The 19,356-nt window shown below is 36.8% G+C and overlaps 2 protein-coding genes across 7 annotated transcripts; one reads left to right on the top strand and one right to left on the bottom strand.

The window, feature by feature from the left end:
- The first annotated feature begins 5,101 nt into the window (after nt 1-5,101).
- LOC113716339 (squamosa promoter-binding-like protein 2) lies at nt 5,102-11,440 on the top strand. Of its 6 annotated transcripts, none has more exons than XM_027240636.2 (6): nt 5,102-5,257; nt 6,821-7,199; nt 7,392-8,092; nt 8,308-8,444; nt 9,061-9,297; nt 10,916-11,440. In XM_027240636.2, the coding sequence occupies exons 3-6, from the start codon at nt 7,434-7,436 to the stop codon at nt 11,230-11,232; spliced, it is 1,350 nt and encodes a 449-aa protein (XP_027096437.2). In that variant the 5' UTR covers nt 5,102-5,257; nt 6,821-7,199; nt 7,392-7,433; the 3' UTR covers nt 11,233-11,440. The 6 variants fall into 6 exon arrangements, with proteins under 6 accessions (XP_027096437.2, XP_071929054.1, XP_027096436.2 ...); XM_072072953.1 differs by having other exon boundaries at nt 5,109-5,257; nt 5,810-7,199; XM_027240635.2 differs by having other exon boundaries at nt 5,113-5,342.
- Nucleotides 11,441-14,110: 2,670 nt separating this feature from the next.
- LOC113719478 (ranBP2-type zinc finger protein At1g67325-like) lies at nt 14,111-18,263 on the bottom strand. The gene is made up of 10 exons (XM_027244676.2): nt 18,107-18,263; nt 17,720-17,765; nt 16,745-16,860; nt 15,990-16,263; nt 15,582-15,652; nt 15,309-15,354; nt 15,113-15,222; nt 14,919-14,943; nt 14,698-14,849; nt 14,111-14,395 (listed from the first exon to the last, which is right to left on the bottom strand). The coding sequence occupies exons 1-10, from the start codon at nt 18,113-18,115 to the stop codon at nt 14,393-14,395; spliced, it is 852 nt and encodes a 283-aa protein (XP_027100477.1). The 5' UTR covers nt 18,116-18,263; the 3' UTR covers nt 14,111-14,392.
- Nucleotides 18,264-19,356: the final 1,093 nt, after the last annotated feature.

Genomic DNA, 19,356 nt, shown 5'->3' with positions numbered 1-19,356 from the left:
AGAGAGTTTTACTGGAAAAAGAACTGGAGATTCTATCAAAATGCGTAGAGCAATGATGATGTTCGAATAGGAATAATATTTTTCCCTCAAAAAAAAAAAAAAGATAAGGCAAGGCAAGAGAGATGGGGTAATTCATAATTGACGGTTGTATGTTTCTCATAACAGGGGAGTTGCGGCGAGTACTCATTTGTTCTTTTTTTTTTTTTATAAAAAAAGAGTACTCATTTGTTTTTCCTAGGGAAGAGAGGCCCTTACTGGAAATTATTATCATAATGCTCACACCATCATGATAGATTCCTTCTTTTACGTGCGCAATTTTTTCTGTTCAATCTTTTTTAAAATTCCAAATTTTAAGTACTAATACTTGAGAATAAAATCATGCTTGTAATAGTCGGTTATCGTGTGTAATGTACATCCATAACCAATAATACTCCCTCCGTCCCACTTTGATAGTCCTATTTTTTTTTTCGTCTGTCCCAAATTATAGTTCACTTTCCAATTGAAAAATATAGTTGTATTTTAATTTCCTAAAATACCCTTAATGAAAGTTGATTCATTTTTTACCATCAATTCAAGTTCCTATAATGTTGTACTCTAATTAATGTGAGGGTAATTTAGGAAAATGATAACCTAAATTGATTGTTCCAACAAAATTAACTACTTTTTATTAAACTGTGTGAAAAAAGAAACAGAACTATCAAAGTGGGATGGAGGGAGTAAAATTTAGCCATCGAAAGATAAACAATTAATTGTTAATCCCCACTTAGGAGTGCAAACGAGCGAAATCGAATCGAGTTTGGACATAATCGAGTTGAGTCTCAAGTTAAGTTAATTTTACGAAATTTGAACTCGAGTTCGAGCTCGACAAACTCAAAATGCCAAGTTCAAACTCGAGTTTAACTTAAATTTGAGTCGAGCTCGAGTTTAAAAAATAAAAAATAATTTTTTTTTGAAAATAAAAAAATAAATATTTTATTTTTAAAAATAAATAAAATAAATAATTTTTTAAATAAATAATAAAATATTATAGATATATATATAATTTTATTATTAAAATAAATAAATAAATATAGATATAATCGAGCTCGCGAGTGATATTTTTGAGTTCGAATTCTATTTGATTAGCTCAAATTCGACTCGAATTCGATATTGACTGAGCTCGATTCGAGTTCGCGAGTGGTTCGATTCGTTTGCAGCTTTATCTCCACTAAGTGACAAAAACAAAGAAATTTCTAGACTTTGATATGAAAATCAATTGACAAAGAGCGGAAAAATCCAACATTTTTTTATTGATTAATTTAGATGAAAAGAATTAATGTCTTGTCTATTAATTAACTGATATATATATATATATAATTACTTTTGTTTAACATAATCATCTCTCACAAGTCACACATAACTCAGAATCCAATGCGCCCAGAACGTGGAACATGCTGATGAATCGGATCATTGTCAAACTATGCGGACATGACTGAAAAGACAGACGAAACCAATGGAGCATTTGCATTGCTACCCCATGAACCGATTAGAATGATGCAAAATAAGATGGACAGACTTGGAGTCAATCAAATGTGGACAAAGATAGAAGAAAGACAATAATGTGGACCGTAGTACAAACATCAATGTTTGTCATTTGGGCTTTAAATGTTCAGAGTGACACTACTGGTAGTCCAGGTCCAGAGTCCAACGATCAAAAGGCGTCTGCCAATTCTGCAGGCTTAAGCAATCGGGACACTTTCCCGGCTCAAAGCGCTTAATCTAACTTTTCGTTTTGGAAGCGCGTTCTGTCAAAAATTTTCAGGTTAAAGTTTCAGCGAAGAACGGTGGTGCCTCCTCCGTGTAGCTTGTAGCTCTTCTTCCGATCACCGATTGTGAGTGTCGCTGCGGCTCTTCCCTGATGGAGATTACTTTACTGCATCACATGCTGAAACATATACGTGTTCTTCTTCAGAGGTACTCTTCACAAAATTCAGTCTGGAGAAATGCATAATTTTTTTTTTCTTTACAAGAGCCAGCATCCTGAATCTGAAAATTTCAAGGAGGAAATAAGAAAATAAAAGTGAGAGAAGACTTTAGACACGTAGATGTTTATGTATAACAATTAACAAACGAAATGGACAAGAAGAAATAATAATAATAATAATGGATGAGCTGCTAGTTGTTGGTAACTTGGGGTAGGGAGGAGTATGAATTGAATGAATAGGAGGATGCAGATATACTCAACTCAACTCACGTCACGTGGTTATACATACATACATATATATATATATAGTTGGGATTCAACAAATAAATAAATGTAAGTAACTGTTAACTGATCTGCTGCCAAGATTTATCTGGCAAAGTACTTCAGGTTCCATATGTTTAATTAAGATGGAAGAACAGTAGCATTTTAGAGAAATTATTGCACTTTTTTTTTTTTTTTTTGACACTCCTCCTCCCTCTATTCCTATTGTATTTTTAATTGTGAGATATGAGCAGCATTACAAGTTGTTCATCGTCGGTTTGGAAATTTTTTTTTTTTTTTTTAAAGCAGCAATAAACTAACTCCAACTAGCTAGCCGACAAGCATAATTGTAACAATTCACTCGCCCATGTCGCGACCGGGTGTTCTCCGACTAATTTAATGCTTTAATAGTCATTAACTACCAGCCAGGTATAGTTTATCTCTCAAAGGCTGTACTTCTGGTCTGATTAATTGATTTGCATCAAGTGGTCAACCGGTCCAACTTGTCTTGATTAATTAAATACTACTACTACTGCTTCTATTTAATAAGGAGGAAGCACGCTTTAGATCTAATAAAAAAGGTCGTCTCATACCGCGATGCATACGCCACCCCCTATGCATGTCTACCATGTCTTGGATGGATCATGGATGTTAAATAGCTGCCGGTAATCTTATATGTATAGTATCTTGTTAGAATAGAACGGGAAAAAAGGTTACAAATAAATCTTATAGTACGTGAAAAGAAAAGAAAAAATTTAAATTATCTGAATTTAAATTTAAAATCTAAAATTTGCTCATGTATCATGCATCGATTAATCGTGATAATTAATACATACATCGTCGCGGTGTATATAAGATTTACTCTTCTTTTTATTATAAGCAAAAAAACATCTGAAGAAGGAAAAAGGTTTACTTAGATAGAAACGAATTTCTGGCAAAACACAATAAACTCGTGCATTATTCTGTTTGTTTCGATAACGATTTGATGTATATAAGGTAAAAAAGCTATTGAAAAATATATTTTCAGAAAAAATAAAATTTTTTAAAAAAAAAATGACAATACAAACAAGGCTATAATATATGCTTGCCGTTTTCTCCGGAAGAAAAAAACATGAATGTCATTTGATTAAACACAAAGGACCAAATGAAAAAAAAGAAGGAGAGGAGAAAAGTACTAATAAATAAGTACTACTGTACCACATATTGCATGAAGCAGCAGTAGTAGTAACAGGGGGAAAAAAAAAAAAAAAGAAGAAGAAGATACTACTCCACTAAGAATCAGTCCGAGTTACTCTATTATCAAAGGGCAAAAAAAATGGGGGAGAGAGAGAGAATCAGTCAGAGGCCAGTGTCCACTACTCCTTTTCCGTCCATATCCAATTATTTGCAGTGGGCAGTAAAAATATGGGAAATCTCACACCATTCTGTTGTGTCCTTTCGCCTGTTGTGTTGTGGCTGCCAAAATCAATCAAAGAGCCAGCCCCAGCTGCAGCAGCGAACAGCAGCTGCAAAGCAAAGCTGTCCTATTCTTTTTCTTTCAAGGGATCCTTTCCTTCTTAAAAGAGAAAAAAAAAAAAAAAGAAAGAAGAAGGGTCCCAATTCCCAGCTCCTCCTCCTCTCCCTCTCTGTACACGTACGTGTCCACTTGATCCCTCGCTCTAAAGTCTAAACCCCGCCCGCCATTTCGCCACGCCATCTGCCCTCAGGACACAGCACACACCACTCCACCTTATCACTTTCCTCATTTTTTCTTTTTCTTTTTATTTTTTTTTCTGTCTCAACATAAAAGCCACTATAGTACAGTGTACAGTACTAGTCCTTCAATCGGTCTACCCGATCCCGTACATACATATACGCAGAACGAACATACACTAATTGTGATCGCCGCGACAGTTGAATGAACGAAATTATCCATACCGATTAGGAGTATAAACTTACTAAGACGTTCAGGTTTGTTTAATTATTTTAATGAATTTAATTTCATGTTAATTTTGACTTATTTATATATTTGACTTGTTAATTTCAAGTTTTGTTGGAATGCAAAATTGTTTATATTTTTTTGTAAATATATTTTTCAATCATTTTTTTATCTTTGGGTCTGTTTGAATAGAGTATTATTTGAAATATTATTTAAAATAATCACTGTAATACATTCTGTGGTGTGATGTATGTCAGATAAAAATGTAATTGAGAATATAAAAAAATGAATTAAAAAATATGTATATGATGTAAGTGAAATATTATTATTTTAAAAAAAATGGGGCATCCACACAGAGCTAGTACTTAATGCATGGAGTGACATGTGAGAAGTTTGAATATTTTGCAGGTAAATTTTAAATTTTTTTGCGAGTTAAATGAAACATGATTCATCTTTTTTAACTCTGTACCAACCACTATTCTAGTACTTTAGGGCCATTAAAATGGGCTCATGGCTGGGATTGGACCAGATTACCCTCCGTGCTTTGTGTCTGTATGGAATACGTGATCAAGATTGTATCAATATTTAATTCTAATAAACACTAAAATATATAATCAACTAATTGGCTGCCCTTTAATTATTATTTACGTCCTCAATTTCGATTTACTGCGAGGCGGTAGCAGCATCATTTACGCACAACTGGTAGACCGACGCCGACTCTCACAGTCTAGTCACTAGTGGAGTGGGAGGGGGAGTATTCTACTACTACTACTACTACTGCTACGACTGCTGTTGCGGGACCCACACCTCCCCCGCCAGTGAAATTACTTATTACTTTACTGCTTCCTCTGCCAGCAGCTAAGCTACTACTGAGTACTGACTGTGTGTGAGTGTGTGTTAAAAGTCCTTCTCCGTTCTCCTTTTCCTTCTTTGTCATTTTTATTTTTTCAATCCTTTTTTTTTTTTTAAATTTTGGGTGCCTTTCTCTCTCTCTCTAAGGTATAAACTTTCTCCATTTGGTAAAGTGAAATCCACCCAAACTTTCCATTCTCCTGCCTCAGTCTACTCATCGGCAAGCGCCCTCTCTCTCTCTCTCTCTATATCTTCCCAAACAAGTAATTTTCTTTCCTTCCTTCCTTCCTTCTTTCTTTCTTTCTCTTGGTTTTGTTTACGGTTTCTTTTCTCGGAAAATATAAAGAGGTAATAATTTCGATCTCCAGTTTTCATCATTCATTGGTATATTACTGTATTATTTGTGACCAAAAAAGAGTGAGGCAAAACTGTTGGTCATGGACCTTATGTGTAGGGTAAGTTAATTATTAAAGCTCAGTTTCATGTTACTAGCTGGTACAAAAGTAGTTTAGTTTTATGATCATTTTCCTTTTTATGGAGAAACAGCAGATTTTTTTTTTTTTTTTTTTTTGTTTGGTGGAGATTGGAATGAGATGAGATCATTATTGGCAGCTGACCAAAGTTTCCGTAAATATGGAAAAAATTTTCAGCTCTACTTTGCTACTACTATTGCTTTGGAAAAGTAAAAAATAAAAATAAAAATCTGAAGATCCTCTCTCTCTCTCTCTCTCTCTCAGGCTTCTTCTGCAGTTCTGCTCCTCTTCTTTCCCTGTTTTTTCTTTTCTTAATTTTTTGTTTGTTATTTTCTGGTGGAGGTTTGTGGCGTGTTTCCACGTCACCCGGAGCATGTATATATGTTTTTTCAGAAGCGTAGCGCAAAGCGAGCTGGAGAAGCGATGTCGTTTTCAAGCAGTTTCTCGGGAATGATTTTCTTTTTTGAGTTCTCTTATGATCAGAAAAAGTTTTCGCTTCAGTTTTATGCTTTTGGGTTGTTGTTTGCAGTCCTCAAAAAGCACTAGCGGTAGACCACTGCCTTTTCCTTCTAATACTCCAAACTGTTTTTTTCTTTTATCTTCTTTTTTTTTTGGGAAAAAGTTACAAGGAGGTTTTCGCTGTACTTTTTTTTTAAAGCGAAAGAATGATAAATTAATTGATTGTTCTATAAATATATCAGAATTAAAATTGCAAAATGTTTTCTGCTTAATATGCATTTCTTTTTTAAATGGATTTTGAGTAGTTGGAGACAGATTTGAAAGTGATTTTAGTGCAGACGCAAGGTTAGAACTGGAATGGTGATTTATTCATATATGTGGTCGGAGTTGAAGCTAATGAACTCTGATGTAGATATTTCTTTTGAACTATTTTGGTGTTAATTTCGTCAACTGGTCGGAGTCTTTTTCAATAATAGCGATTAAGGGTTTTTGTGTTAATTTTAGCGGAAATGAACAGCTCATTTAGATGTGAAAAAGACGTCTACAATGGTTTTCTTTCTTTTTTTACTTAGAAAGGTGAGAGGGGAGGTATTGTTTGATTCTTAAGAGCATATTTGGATGGAAGGTAAAGTTTTAAGTTTTTTTTTGACCTCCTTTTTTTTATTTTCAGTTTTTGGTGGGGTTGAGGGAAGGGAAGGTAATATAGTAACTTTTTTTGACATCTGGGATTTTGTACAGTAGTGGGCAGATGTGGAAAGTATATAATTTCCTCCACAGTTGCTTGCAGGATGTTGGGACGCTAGGTTGCGATTTTTTTAACTACAAGTTCTAAGCTTTTAATAATTTCCTTTTTCGGATGGTATCTGACTATTCTAAGTGTGAATTCTTTGATAGTGCGTTTCTTGATGGAGGTGATGGTGAATCTATATTGAACTTTTGCTGGCTCCCCGGTCGTAGATGTGAAATTGTGGAACCTCAAGAAGCCGAGACCATTGGGTTTTTGATGGATTCAGCTACTTTTGATTTCAGTTCTAATTAGGAAGGAGTAGGTGCTTGACTTGTCCTGGAAGGTTGGAGGAATGCTTCGTTTTTGTTTTATTATGCTTTCAGAAGCTTAGTTGAGTTGACTTAATTCTGGAAATCGTGTCGGTATTACCTTCGAACGGCAGTTAATCCTGTGCTTTTCGTGGGAGATATAGTACTCTAATTCAGCATCTGTGCTGCCATCAATCTTCTACAACAGTGAGTCTGTACTTTGCAGCTGTTTTATGGGGTAAGTCATTGAGGTGAGGCTCGCACAAGCGATTGCTGTTTTTCCTCTGCTGCTTTTGCTGAATAAGACCTTCATACACGTCTCCTTGTTCATATTTTGTTATGATGAATTTTGCTCTTTTTGATGTCCTCGCGACGTGATGTATGACTAACAGGGGTCTGATACCAAGTTTCCTGGTTGCTTTTGATGCAGAAGAAGATTGGCTGAGACTATTTGCTGAATTTTTTTTCTGAAATGGAGTGGAATACTAAGTCGGACTGGGATAATTTAATTTCATTTAATTCAAAGACAAGTGATAGCCTTAAAAAGCTGCAGTTAACTGATTTGGTTATTGATGACGAGGGGGAAATTGATGGTGGTTCATTCGATCTGTCTGGGATTGGAGGTACTAGTGGTGGTTCTGGATCTGATTTGGGGCATGGTTCTTCTGGGAAGAGCTCAAAGTCGGTTTCCACAGACTCTTCACCAAAGGAGGGGATGAAGACATCCGGTCTTAAGCTTCAGGGCTCTCCTGGAGCTATTATCACGGAAATAGTTCCACCAAGGGCTGATCTATCCAGAACACCGTCGTCTTTGGAGACATCTGTTGTTTCGGTTGAACTGCTAATTGGACTGAAACTTGGGAAGAGAACCTATTTTGAGAACAGCGTTGGCAGCAGTACTAAGAGCCCAGGCTTCTCTGTTGCTCCTGTATCGTCCATTTCTACGGCAAAGAAAACGAAATCATCTTGTCAGAATGCGACTATCCCTCGCTGCCAAGTTGAAGGCTGCAACCTTGATCTCTCTTCAGCTAAAGACTACCACCGTAAGCATAAAGTTTGTGATAACCATTCCAAATGCCCAAAGGTTGTTGTAGCTGGTCTAGAACGACGTTTTTGCCAACAGTGTAGCAGGTAGGTTACGTCAATGAATTTCCATGTTGTGAAGCTTAACTCTGATAGTGCAAAAAGCTTGATTCATTTCTGTGCTGCTGTATATATTTTAGTCCATACAGTTGCCTGCATTACTTGGCTGTTATAACCTACTGTAGTTCTGGAAATTTAGATGACCTTTCTTACTTTTGGAATTGATAGTCAAATACTAATTGGTTATTTATGGGATTTTGTAGGTTTCACAGCTTGACCGAGTTTGATGAGAAAAAGCGAAGTTGTCGTAGAAGGCTTTCTGATCATAATGCTAGACGTCGCAAGCCTCGCCAGGAAACAATCCAGTTCAACAGAACGAAACTCACTTCGTCATATCATGGTATTGGTGTTGTTGAACTTCTTTATAGACTCTATTTGCTAATATGGATGGCTTACAAGTGTACTATAATAGGCGTCATCCTGTGCTGTTGAGAAATTTACATGGTTTTAAATTTTGTATAGTGTTACTTGTTTTAGATGTAAAGTTCATACATGCATAAGATGGATGACTGGAGTTTCTTAGTGAGACTTTTAGTGTCTCCGGATATCAAAACATAATTCAGTTCAAAATGGAACTCTTTTGTTGGCAAGAATTTGTCAGTTTTTTTTTGGGGGGGGGGGGGGTAGCTTGTATAAGAGTGAAACTAGGACAACTTGTAGGGATAAAATCTGGGATGAATGGCTACAATGGGATCTCTGTCATACTAATTGCTTTGAGAAGTTAGTAAATTGCTCTTCCAATTCTTGGATAATGGGAGAAAAGGAAAAGGGCAGATTGAGTTGGGCTGTTGTGCTGCAACTACTGCTGTTCATTATGACCAGTAGCATTTTATGTTTTCCCTCACAAACTCTTTTTGCCCTTATTTGTCCGGTGACTTGGAAAGTTCAATCATCCAAGCCTTTACCTCCTCGTTCAATTGTATGTGTTCTGCCTCATGTGCTTTTTACATTTGTAGATGGCAGGAAACAAATGAATTTTTCACTGAACAATGGGGAAAGTATTGGGAACCCTACGTGGGAAAATGTATGTAGCTCAAAGTTCATGCTAACACAACACTTCCCTTTGAAACGTGAGAAAGTTGGGCAGCCACCTTTGCCAAGAATTGAGCTGCCTTATGCGATGACTATGCATAATAAGTTATCCAATGAACTCTTGACATCCAAGGCCTCTGCTGCTGATGTTTTTAAACAAGGTTTGTCTTCTACATCTGCAGAAAACTGGAAATTACATGAAAGTGGGTTATTTTCACATCTTCCTAAATTGTTCAACATCATCCTAAAATGTGTCATCCTGAATGAGCTTAAACCTGTTATGCTGGTGCTTATTTGTGTGCATTTCAGATATTAGATATTGGGTGAGTTTCTTGTCTTTGTTTGAAGGGTCTCTTATACTTACATAAGTGCATCTGCATATGGGGTTCAATGCTTTACTAATATTCGCATGTCTGGTTTGTACTTCTGCTGGGTTGTCTATATATCTGCTTATTCAGCTAAAGGTTTTGCATTTTTTCTATGATTTTCTGCCTCATAGTTGCATTTATAGCATCATCATTGCATCCTTATCTTATTCTTTTGCTGTAATCATGCTTAGAATCCAATGTTCATAGATGTGTGGTAGTGAGGAAAAGGTTCCTTTTAAAACTTAGCAAGAAAGTAAAAAATTTTAATTCTGGGCCTTTTTTTAAGATATCGTTCTCATACTCTAGTTCTTTTATTGTCCCTGTTTTCCCCAAGTGAAGGGGGCTTTGGGATTGGTATCTAGTTATGTCAGGGATTGCATCAAAATTATGTTTTTAACCCCTTAATGAGTTTAAGCTCGAGTGAGATGTGCTATGTTACATGTATGATATATCTTTAGTAATACCTGTATCAAGGGAGGCATTAGATGGTATTGAACTTGGAACAGGGATGAAGTGCTGGGGGAAATCAGAGAACAAGTTAACTTGCAGTCAAAGAAATTCACACGGGCAACTGTAAATACCTAGGACTGAATTGTTTAGGTCCATACAAGATTGAAATCACCAGTTTAATCTGATGGGTCAGGTGAAGGAATTAACTTCAAAAGAGGCAAACTTGCTGAAGTATCATGGTAGCTGTACTCGTGCAAACGTAGTAAATTATAAGCTAAAGAAAAAGTCAGTCAGTCTGCCATTTTTGTTACTTTTGTATCTTTTTTTTGGTAATTGCAGTCAGGTTGGTATCAGGAACAAGTTTTATCAATCTACAGACGCATCCAAGAGGGTTGCATTTCGTGGAATTACTGAAACTATAGGACAAGCATTAGAACTTCAAGGAAATAGTTACAATAATTAGATGCCTTAAGCTCACTTGATAAAAGACAATACTAATTTTGCTTGAGCGACCATGGAACTCCATGTTGCTGGTTATGTGTTATGTTATTTAAATTGGCATTTTGCATGAAGAATGTTGGAACATGTTTTTTTGTTTAGGAATGCCAGATTGAGGTTTTCTTGAGTTCTGATTATTGTTGTAGTAATGCATATTTTCTGTGAAATAATGGTTCATCATCTTCTCAAATCCTCCTAAATAACACATGAGTGTCTGGTTTCTTATGATTAGCTATTTTAGAAAACATCGGGAACAGAAGAATATTAGTTACTCCAGTATCATCAAGTGTCTAAAACCAAAATATGAAAAATTGTTTGAGAAATCAAAAGCTTTCCAAGATATAACAGACTTGAATTACTATTACGAGTTTTGATTTTTTTTTTTTTTGCTCTGACTGTTCTTTTAATCCTTTCTTTTCTTCTCAGAATTTCAGCACACATTAATTGCTTTTTTTTCCCCTAGGTTTCAAGGAATCCGTATCGTCCTCCGAGTCAGCAGCACCTGAGTTTCCTCGTGCTCTCTCTCTTCTGTCAACAAATTCGTGGGGTTCATCTGAACCAGAGCCGCCCATATCGTTTGACCACCCCTTGCGTGTATATCCTACTACCATGCCTCTCTCCGTGATTCCCCAAGCCTTGCCATCGGAATACTGGCAGATCGAAACTCAGTCAAGCTCTCATACCTTCACTGGTAGCAGTAACATTGGCGGTCACTTCCAGGAAATTCAGCTTTTCAAACCACCGTATCAGAATGACATTTTTTCAAACACTTGGAGTTGAAAGCTAAAATTCTCTATAAACCAATTCTGGCAGTATGGAGTTCGTTTGCATGTCTTCTTGAAAAATACACCTTTTCTTCTCTGTATTTAAGTTTCAAAGCGGGAGTACATATAAAAGTCTAGATGGCAAAAGCCTTGGTTGTTGATTCATTAACTGATCTGCGTTTAATCTTTGCAACTGGAGTTTTCCTTTGCTCGTTGATGGTTGAGATCTGGTTTTTTGGTGCAAAGCACATAAGGTGCTTATCGGCGGTGGTGAAGCTACATAACTTTTTCTTTGTTTAGATCTTTACATTCGAAGTGATGTGATGTTCCACATTATATATCGCGTTCCCATCATTAGTCGGGCGGGGGTCGTCCCATTGTGGTCATGGTGTCCAGCAGACATTTTAGCTACATAACTATTTCTTTTTGTTTGGATCTTTACTTACGAAGTGATGTGATGTTCCGCATTATGTATCAAGTTCTCATCATTAAGCGGGTGTTGTCCCATTGTGGTCATGGTGTTCAGCAAACATTTAAGCTAATTGTTCGTCGACCGGAGTGTCTTAGAAGGAGAATTAGTTTAAACCATCAAAGTCTTCCAGTCTTTTGGACTTGTAATGTGAGGAATTTCTGAGGGACAATGTCATGGCCTATTGACCTAATGCTAAAAGATTTCCGGGGATCAGGGAAGGTTGAGGGGGTGACCATTCATCTGGTGAATGCGTTTTGGTACTTGTCAGTGAGCATAAAAGTGTTGTACTGGGTGACATTCTCTTCTTTTTTTTTTTTTTTTTTTTTTTTCCATTCCAAACTAATTGTACAAAAGGGACAAGGGGCTCGTTTCCTGTCAGAGTAGATGCTAATGGCAGGATCTTTTTTCCCAGTGGGCTGCGGATTTTGGTTTCCAAGTAGTTTCACTGAGGCGCGACACCGGTGCTAATAACGGGAATTTGTTTGCTCCTGCACGTCTTGGCATGGGCACTTTATTCTCAAGGAGAGCAATAACCATCTATCCTGCCCCGCTCTGAAGCTATTGGGTACTGGTAGCACTAGTAGTTTTCGATTATTTTTTCATTTTTCTTCGTACGTCGTGAACATAAACAGCCGTTGGTAAATTACTACTACTTTGTTTTCCCAAATTCTTTTGCAGTGTCAGGTTTGTTGGCGCTATCAGTAATTTCTCCCTGATTCTGTGTGGTTACAAATGGGGTTACTTTGCTCGCATGCTGGCTGGCTTTTTTCTTTTTGAACTCTAGTGGTTACTATTTTTCAATTGAGCCTTGAGAGGCATGTGTGCCTGGATGTGCTCTGGCCCTTAGTTTCCATGAAGTGATCTGCAAAGCCTTTTTATTTTTTGAACTAACCGAGATGTATATAATCTTACATTGCTGTGTTTATTGTGCTTGTGCTTCAGCACACGGCTCGCTCACATTTTTCTCATCACATTGTTGGCTAATGTCTGTTGATCGTAGTTGCTTCTGTTTCCAAGTGATTCTGCTGCTGGACGTGGTTGAAGTGATGGGTATTAAATTTCAGTTTGTATTTCAGGGAATTTTGCGAGCAACTGCTTTGCCATACTAGTGTGTGTGTGTCTATATATATATATATATATATATATATATATAGGTGTGTCTGCTGTCCTCTTTACGGGTGCATAAATATGATCTTACAAATGAATTGGGATTAACTAGTACCAGATATGTTGCGGTTAACAGTTACTAATGTGTGAAATTGTTGCTTATAGGAGCAAGGAAGGAGTTAACAAGTCTGTCTCTTCAATTCATTTTCTGGTTCATTTCTTCTTCTCTGTCTCCCTATAGTGGGGGTGCCAATATAATATGTTCTTCCCAAATGCCTCCTCACTTTTGATCTTGCAGAATAATTCTAAATTAGAAGCTTTGTCATCGTTTTCATTCACATGTAGTGATTTTGGGGCAGCAGTAAAATCCTTAGCTATTTTACCACCTTCTCTTTCTACAGGGACACTGGAACTGGAAGCAACGCTAAGAGGGACTGATCTATATCTATATCGTTGTGATATGATCGTGTTTGCCTCCCTCTTGTATCAATTATTTGCCTTCTTCTCACGTGCATCTATTATGTATGATGCCTGCTTTTAATGAGTTACATGACGTTTCAAATCTGCCGACCTTGAATTTTTTTAATTTGTTTTTGAGCTAATTTCTGCATTTTAATTTGTAGTTGTTTACCCATCCGAGGTCTCAAAAGTTGTAATTTCTGCACTTTATTTATTTATTTTTTTTTTGGGTAATTCACCCTGTTGAGCAAGCTACGAAAAGTGTTCACCCAAGGCTTCATGTTTAATTTTCTCAGTCCACTGAACCGCTCGGTTGCCAATTTATGTTTTACACTCTTATTTTTGGCAAAATCTATGAATGATTAAAGAACTCTTGTCCATTGATTAGTGAAATTCAGGCCAACAAATATATGTAGTACTTCACACTTGCGTACGTAATTCGAAATTCTTTTCAGAGTTACAAATGAAAATTTCGGCATATAATAATACGTAAACGGAAGAGCAAGTATATCTGTTGATCCTTTTTTTTTTTTTTTTGTCGTGGGGGGAGGTGGCAAAATATCTGTTGATCCCTTTTTTTGGAGTCCAGAAATTGACAGAACATCATAGCAGAGGATTCCATAATTAGAGAGTAGCTGTTAGTTTTGACCGACGGAGCTCCGCAAAAAATCAATTCTATAGCAACATCTAAAAACTATCCAGAATCTTATGAAATGCTAGGTTGTTTTCTACTTTAATTATCTCGGTACCACTAGGACAACTAAAAATAAACACGCTACTATGATAAGAGAGACTGCAAAAATTTTCACCCTGCCGATAGTAGAGCGAGCATAAGTGCAATTTAGAATAGACGACATACCAGAAGTACAAACTCCTATTATAGAATACCCACAACTGTGCTGAAAAAGCTTTGCCAGAATAAGCTGGCAGACACTGATGCAACTAAACAAGGATCCATTAAAGACCAAACCATATTCCATCTCAGTTAATACAACAAATTGACACGGTAAAAAAGGCAGAGTAACTCGACACCGCTGCAACAGGAAGACGACATGACTGACTTTCAGACACCATACTGAGCAATGCTTGACTTGACGACAACTCTGGACCTTCTCAACCCTCAAACATGGCCTAGTACTCACTGGAACATAGACAATTTAAAATTAATAAATGCAAGGACACAAAGGAAGCAAAGTACAATACAAACAATTAACTAATGCAAAATCCATCAGAGAAATAAAAACTTAAGGGCAAAAGAAAGAGAATGAATTGGAAGCAAATAATGAATGAAAAGAACCAAAGGATTCGCATCCTCAAATTGCAAGGTACATCTTTAGTGTCAGCTTGACATCTCTCAAGTTTACAGCTAGTTTTACAGATGGTGAACCAGCATATGTATCGAAGGTAACACCTCAATTTAACATAAAACAGCACCCAACAGACCTGATCATTTTCATCAGCTCCCTTGGATGGCGACTTTTTCTGTTCAGATGGCTTATCAGCTCCACAGTTCTGTCTGTTACACTTCGTCCTGAAAGGATAATTAATGTTGTTGCATTTCTCACACTTCCAGCTCCCCTCTGGCATGTCTGGTTCTGAAGGATAATAACCAATAAGTAAACAATTATACAGCTCAAGTAAACAACAGCAAAAAATTGACTTACTTGCGTTCTTCCCTGACTTTGCACCCTGCATTTACAAGATAATTACAACTCAGTAAAAAATTAGAATGCCCTTTTCAACATTCCGAGCAGGAGATGCTGCAAGTAGCAAAGAATATAACTTTTTTTCCCAGTAGTATAAACCAGCAAACAACAATATACACATTTTTGGTTCACAAACACAAAGTAACTCATACTTGGGATCCAGGCTTTGGTGTGTTGCATTTCCTCATATTACAAACTGTCCTGAATGAGAAGTTCAAATTACCACACTTGGGGCATGCCCAGTCATTATCACGTGCTCCATCTGAAAGTTCAAATGTAAAGTGATCACTGCAACCGAAATGCCAAAATACTGTTCAGCTATTCATTGAATGTCATAAACATACCCACCCTTTTTTTGGGACTTTTCGTCTGGAAAAAATCCTGGTCTTGGCCCCTGCACCAATGTGGAGTAAAAGATAACTAAAGGTTCCAGTTGCTTGTTTACTTACACGACATAATCCAACCAAAGCAAGAAACAATTTGGCTCTTCACTTAAATGTCAGCTAATCAGTAAGTAACACTTTCCACCAATGTGGCAGCGGACAAGTTGAGGATATTGCATACGCAAAAATAGAACTGCAGAAGCATCACATAGAATTGTAACATTTAATTTGCAATTACCATTGCAGCAGGACCAACGGGTAAACCCAAGCCATACCGGTCCATTAATGGCGGCACACCATACATCCCACCTGCAAAAGACAAACTTTTAAACAACTTGATAACTGCAATTTCGTAGGACCAAACAGTAGCAGGTGAAGATATAAGATCTAGACTATTTAAAAATGCACATAAGAAAGTAAACAAGGATCAGTAGTATGGTTCATTAAAGGGTGGAAAGCATATTCACATATGACAGGCTCATTCCAGATTTGGAATGAGGCAGAGAAATGATAGGGAAAAAAACATTAGTTGTTAAAGACCATCTCAAAGAACAGAAAATGGAAGTCAAATCTCAGTCCAATAACATTAGTATCAATATATACACATTGCAGCAACCACTAAACAGAAGGATAAAACAGTGATTACCATTTCCAATCATGGAACCACCAGAGTAAGGAGCAGGACCGGGCAAATGCAATGGTCGATATGGGCTACCTCCAGAAAGACGACTGCCATAGTTATAATGATAGGCAGATCCCCCAGAAAATGGAACGTCATAAGGTGGCATAGATGTCCCATTGAAGAGAGAAGATCCATAAGGAGGTACACCCATATACATTGAGGATGGTGCACCAGAACCTATATATGGAGCTGAGGCTGGGTAGTTTTGGGGCGCTTGCAGAGGCTTTACAGCAGATTTCTGAAAAACAAAATCAAAAGATAAGGAATGCTTAGCTGCCAAAGTTTTCAAGAAATAAATGATGCAGGAGCTAATAAGCTACAATATCAAAACCATAGATGAAAAAGAGATATCCTAAATTAAAAGCAAAATACTTTAATAACAAATCAGAGAGGAAAATAAAGTAGCCCTACTGCATGCCATAATAAGGTTCAAGATTAACTTTGGGGTCAGGTAGAACTTTCAAAGCGTAAACTCTGATTTGTTGAACTCGACAAATAAAAAAACCAAAAAGTTGACAAGAAGCCTGAAATCAAGATTCTCAGGATTAATTCTTATTTAGCATGCATATTATCATACTAAACTTTATGAAGACACTAGAAGTTATAACATGCCAGACAACTGAATCTTTCACATAAAACTTCAAAAACATCAATAGTGACATACCCTCTAATCCCCCAATCATCACAAAAATGGAAAAGTAAAATAGTTTCTATCTTACGGAGTTATGATCAGCAGGCCTAGGCTGAGTACAGTTCCGCATATTACAAGTTGTCCTGAAGGAGAAATTAACATTCCCACAACTGGGACATGTCCAGTCATCTTCTCTACGGCCACCTGTAAACACATAAAGGCCAACATTCAAATCCAGTTAGAATTAACACAGCACAAATTCATATCCAATTAAAATTGATGCAGCACTGACCCAAAAGTCTAAACATAAATGGAAGTATGAAGCAAAAGGTAATTGCTTAGTCCTACTCTCACCCTCCTCTCTTAACCAGAAAAGGGAAGATATAAACTGAAAAAAGAATCCCAGACTGCACAAATGTAGAGAAGTTCTTAAACCGTTGGTGTTTTGAAAGTGAAGACAAGCATAAGAGTAATTCTAAGCCAGCACATCCAGCAAAGGAAGATAAAAGACCAAAGATTTAGGCTTGAATAGTCCATCACATACCAAAAGAGGAAAAAATAGAAAAAAGAAGAAGAAGAATAAGCAGATTGGAAATCCAAAATCAAACCTTGGCTACCCTATCATAAAAGTAGCTGGACCTGTACTAATATTCCAATATTTGACTTATAAAGCAACACTGGGCTGAAACCTCTTGGCCCACTGTTTTAAACTACATAAAAAATGGGGAAAAGATTGCTTGTTGTTTAGATACTCCTCATCAGATTTAAAATGTTTATATTTGACCATGTATTCTGTAGTCCTAGGCAAATTTCCTGTCATTAAGAATCGATTTCCATCAACAAAACTGACTTTTACGTGTTTTGTCATGCATTCTTTTGTTTGTGGGATACGTTTACATCATGAATATGAATGAAATACTGGATATGTGCTTCATAAGTGTTAAGAGCAGTTCTTACACCTCAGCCAAGTACATTCACACACACAGGTGCAGCTGCACAAAGTAATACCTATCTGACAGATTAACTGTACAAAGAGGCAGAACAAAGAAAAGAAATACTATACCATCAGTCCGGGCACGTTTTGCTGCCGAGGAATTTCTATTGTCAACCTGTAAAATACAACATTAATTTAACTCCAAAGTTGTTCTAACTTGAACGTATATAAAACTTGCAAGATCAAATTGACTGAAACCCTAGATCAGTTACATCAGTCACCTTCAAGCTCCCGACAAAAGAACAAAGCATTATAAGAATGTAAAAATTATTAAATTAAACCTAATTTCGACTCTTTTCACATAATTGGGGTACACCGGAATCAAACAAATCAAAAGAAACAGATAATCTACAAGAAGAAACGCATAAATTAATGGACTACTAAGAAGAAGAAATTTCAATTAAAAAGTGACGAACTTGTGTGCGAAAATAAAGGAAATGGTAATTTAAATTTAACCTGAGACATCTTTTAACGGAGAATGGAAGAGAGGGCGCGAGATATCGAAGAGAATTTTGCTCCGGTGAAGGAAGAGTCTCGGGCGTTCACGTTAGGGCAAACGAGAGAGGGAAGAGAGAGAAGACTTTGGCGAATAAATAAAAGAAATTGGGGGGTTTTTTAATGTAAATACAAGTATACAACGCACGTGATTTTCTTCATCTTCAGAGAGTCAACGGGTCAATGCTCTTTATGCTCCTAAAAATTTGGACCAGGTACTAACGTAGGTCCAGCCCAATTTGGATATTGGATTGTTCTCATCACGACCCAACCCATCCTCCATGCTAATTTCTTTGCCAATGCCTATGACAGGTGAATTTTCCAAATAATCTTCTATCCACATAATATTTGTTGTTTTGCTCTAAAGTTGCAACTAGGATGTGAATTTAGGATTTGATTCTCCTCCTCTCCTTGCAACAGTTATGATGGATTCTTGAGCTCAGGTTTAGAACCTCTTACTTATAATTCCTTCTACCTTACCATCTAAACCAACTCTCCCCCACGTGGGGATGGGTAATTTGATTAGCATAAAACTTGAAAAAACGCAAATAATAATAATGATGATGATGATGATGATAAGAAAGAGATAGAGAAAACACAATATGCATATTATCAAAAATTTGCAAATAGGGGCCAAAATTGTTTTCCAAAAATATTGATGCGTTCAAACTTGCAAGAGCTTCAAATTAAGTGCGATAACGCTTGCTAGGTGTTTAGGTTACTTGACTTCATAATTCTTTACCTCCCAAAAAAGATGTTGGTCATCTAAAATTTTGTAGTCAAACAGGCTCCTTAATATATGTAATGTCTTGCCAGAACTTTCACCCTCACATATTTGAAGAAATTGACTCTTAACTAAAGGTCTTGGATATAATTGCAGCAGGAAACGCATCTGAATGCTCCTCCATCTTCCCTGTTTTGTTCTCATCAAATGCTTGTGCCATCTTGTCTTGAGAACAACGATAGGAGTCGTTCAATCTTTTTCTTTTTGGCACCCAAATCGCCCATTTGCTACTGCTCTCTGTTGTAACAGCAGATGATAAGGATTGTTGTGACTTGTGAGACACAATAGCCATACGAAGCTCGAAGGGAATTGTTCATATAGCAACTTGATCGTTGTAAATGCTACCAACTTGCTTACTACCAGTCACCTACTGCTAGTCAATCTTTCTGTTCTCAGGAATGTGGAATTCACAAAACATCATCATATA

The sequence above is a fragment of the Coffea arabica genome, chromosome 11e (genome assembly GCF_036785885.1).
Source record: "Coffea arabica cultivar ET-39 chromosome 11e, Coffea Arabica ET-39 HiFi, whole genome shotgun sequence".
Taxonomy (NCBI): Eukaryota; Viridiplantae; Streptophyta; class Magnoliopsida; order Gentianales; family Rubiaceae; genus Coffea; species Coffea arabica.
Note: the sequence above shows the minus strand (reverse complement) of the source record. Positions and strands in the feature narration are given on the sequence as shown.

Excerpts from the sequence above, each read along its gene's own strand:
- LOC113719478 (XM_027244676.2), bottom strand. Across the intron at positions 15,653-15,989 it reads TGGTTCCATGATTGGAAATG|GTGGGATGTATGGTGTGCCG; the intron begins GTAATCACTGTT and ends TGTCTTTTGCAG. Across the intron at positions 15,223-15,308 it reads CGAAAAGTCCCAAAAAAAGG|ATGGAGCACGTGATAATGAC; the intron begins GTGGGTATGTTT and ends TTGAACTTTCAG.
- LOC113716339 (XM_027240636.2), top strand. The coding sequence starts at position 7,434 with ATGGAGTGGAATACTAAGTCGGACTGGGATAATTTAATTTCATTTAAT. Across the intron at positions 8,093-8,307 it reads TTTTGCCAACAGTGTAGCAG|GTTTCACAGCTTGACCGAGT; the intron begins GTAGGTTACGTC and ends GGGATTTTGTAG. Across the intron at positions 8,445-9,060 it reads ACTCACTTCGTCATATCATG|ATGGCAGGAAACAAATGAAT; the intron begins GTATTGGTGTTG and ends TTACATTTGTAG.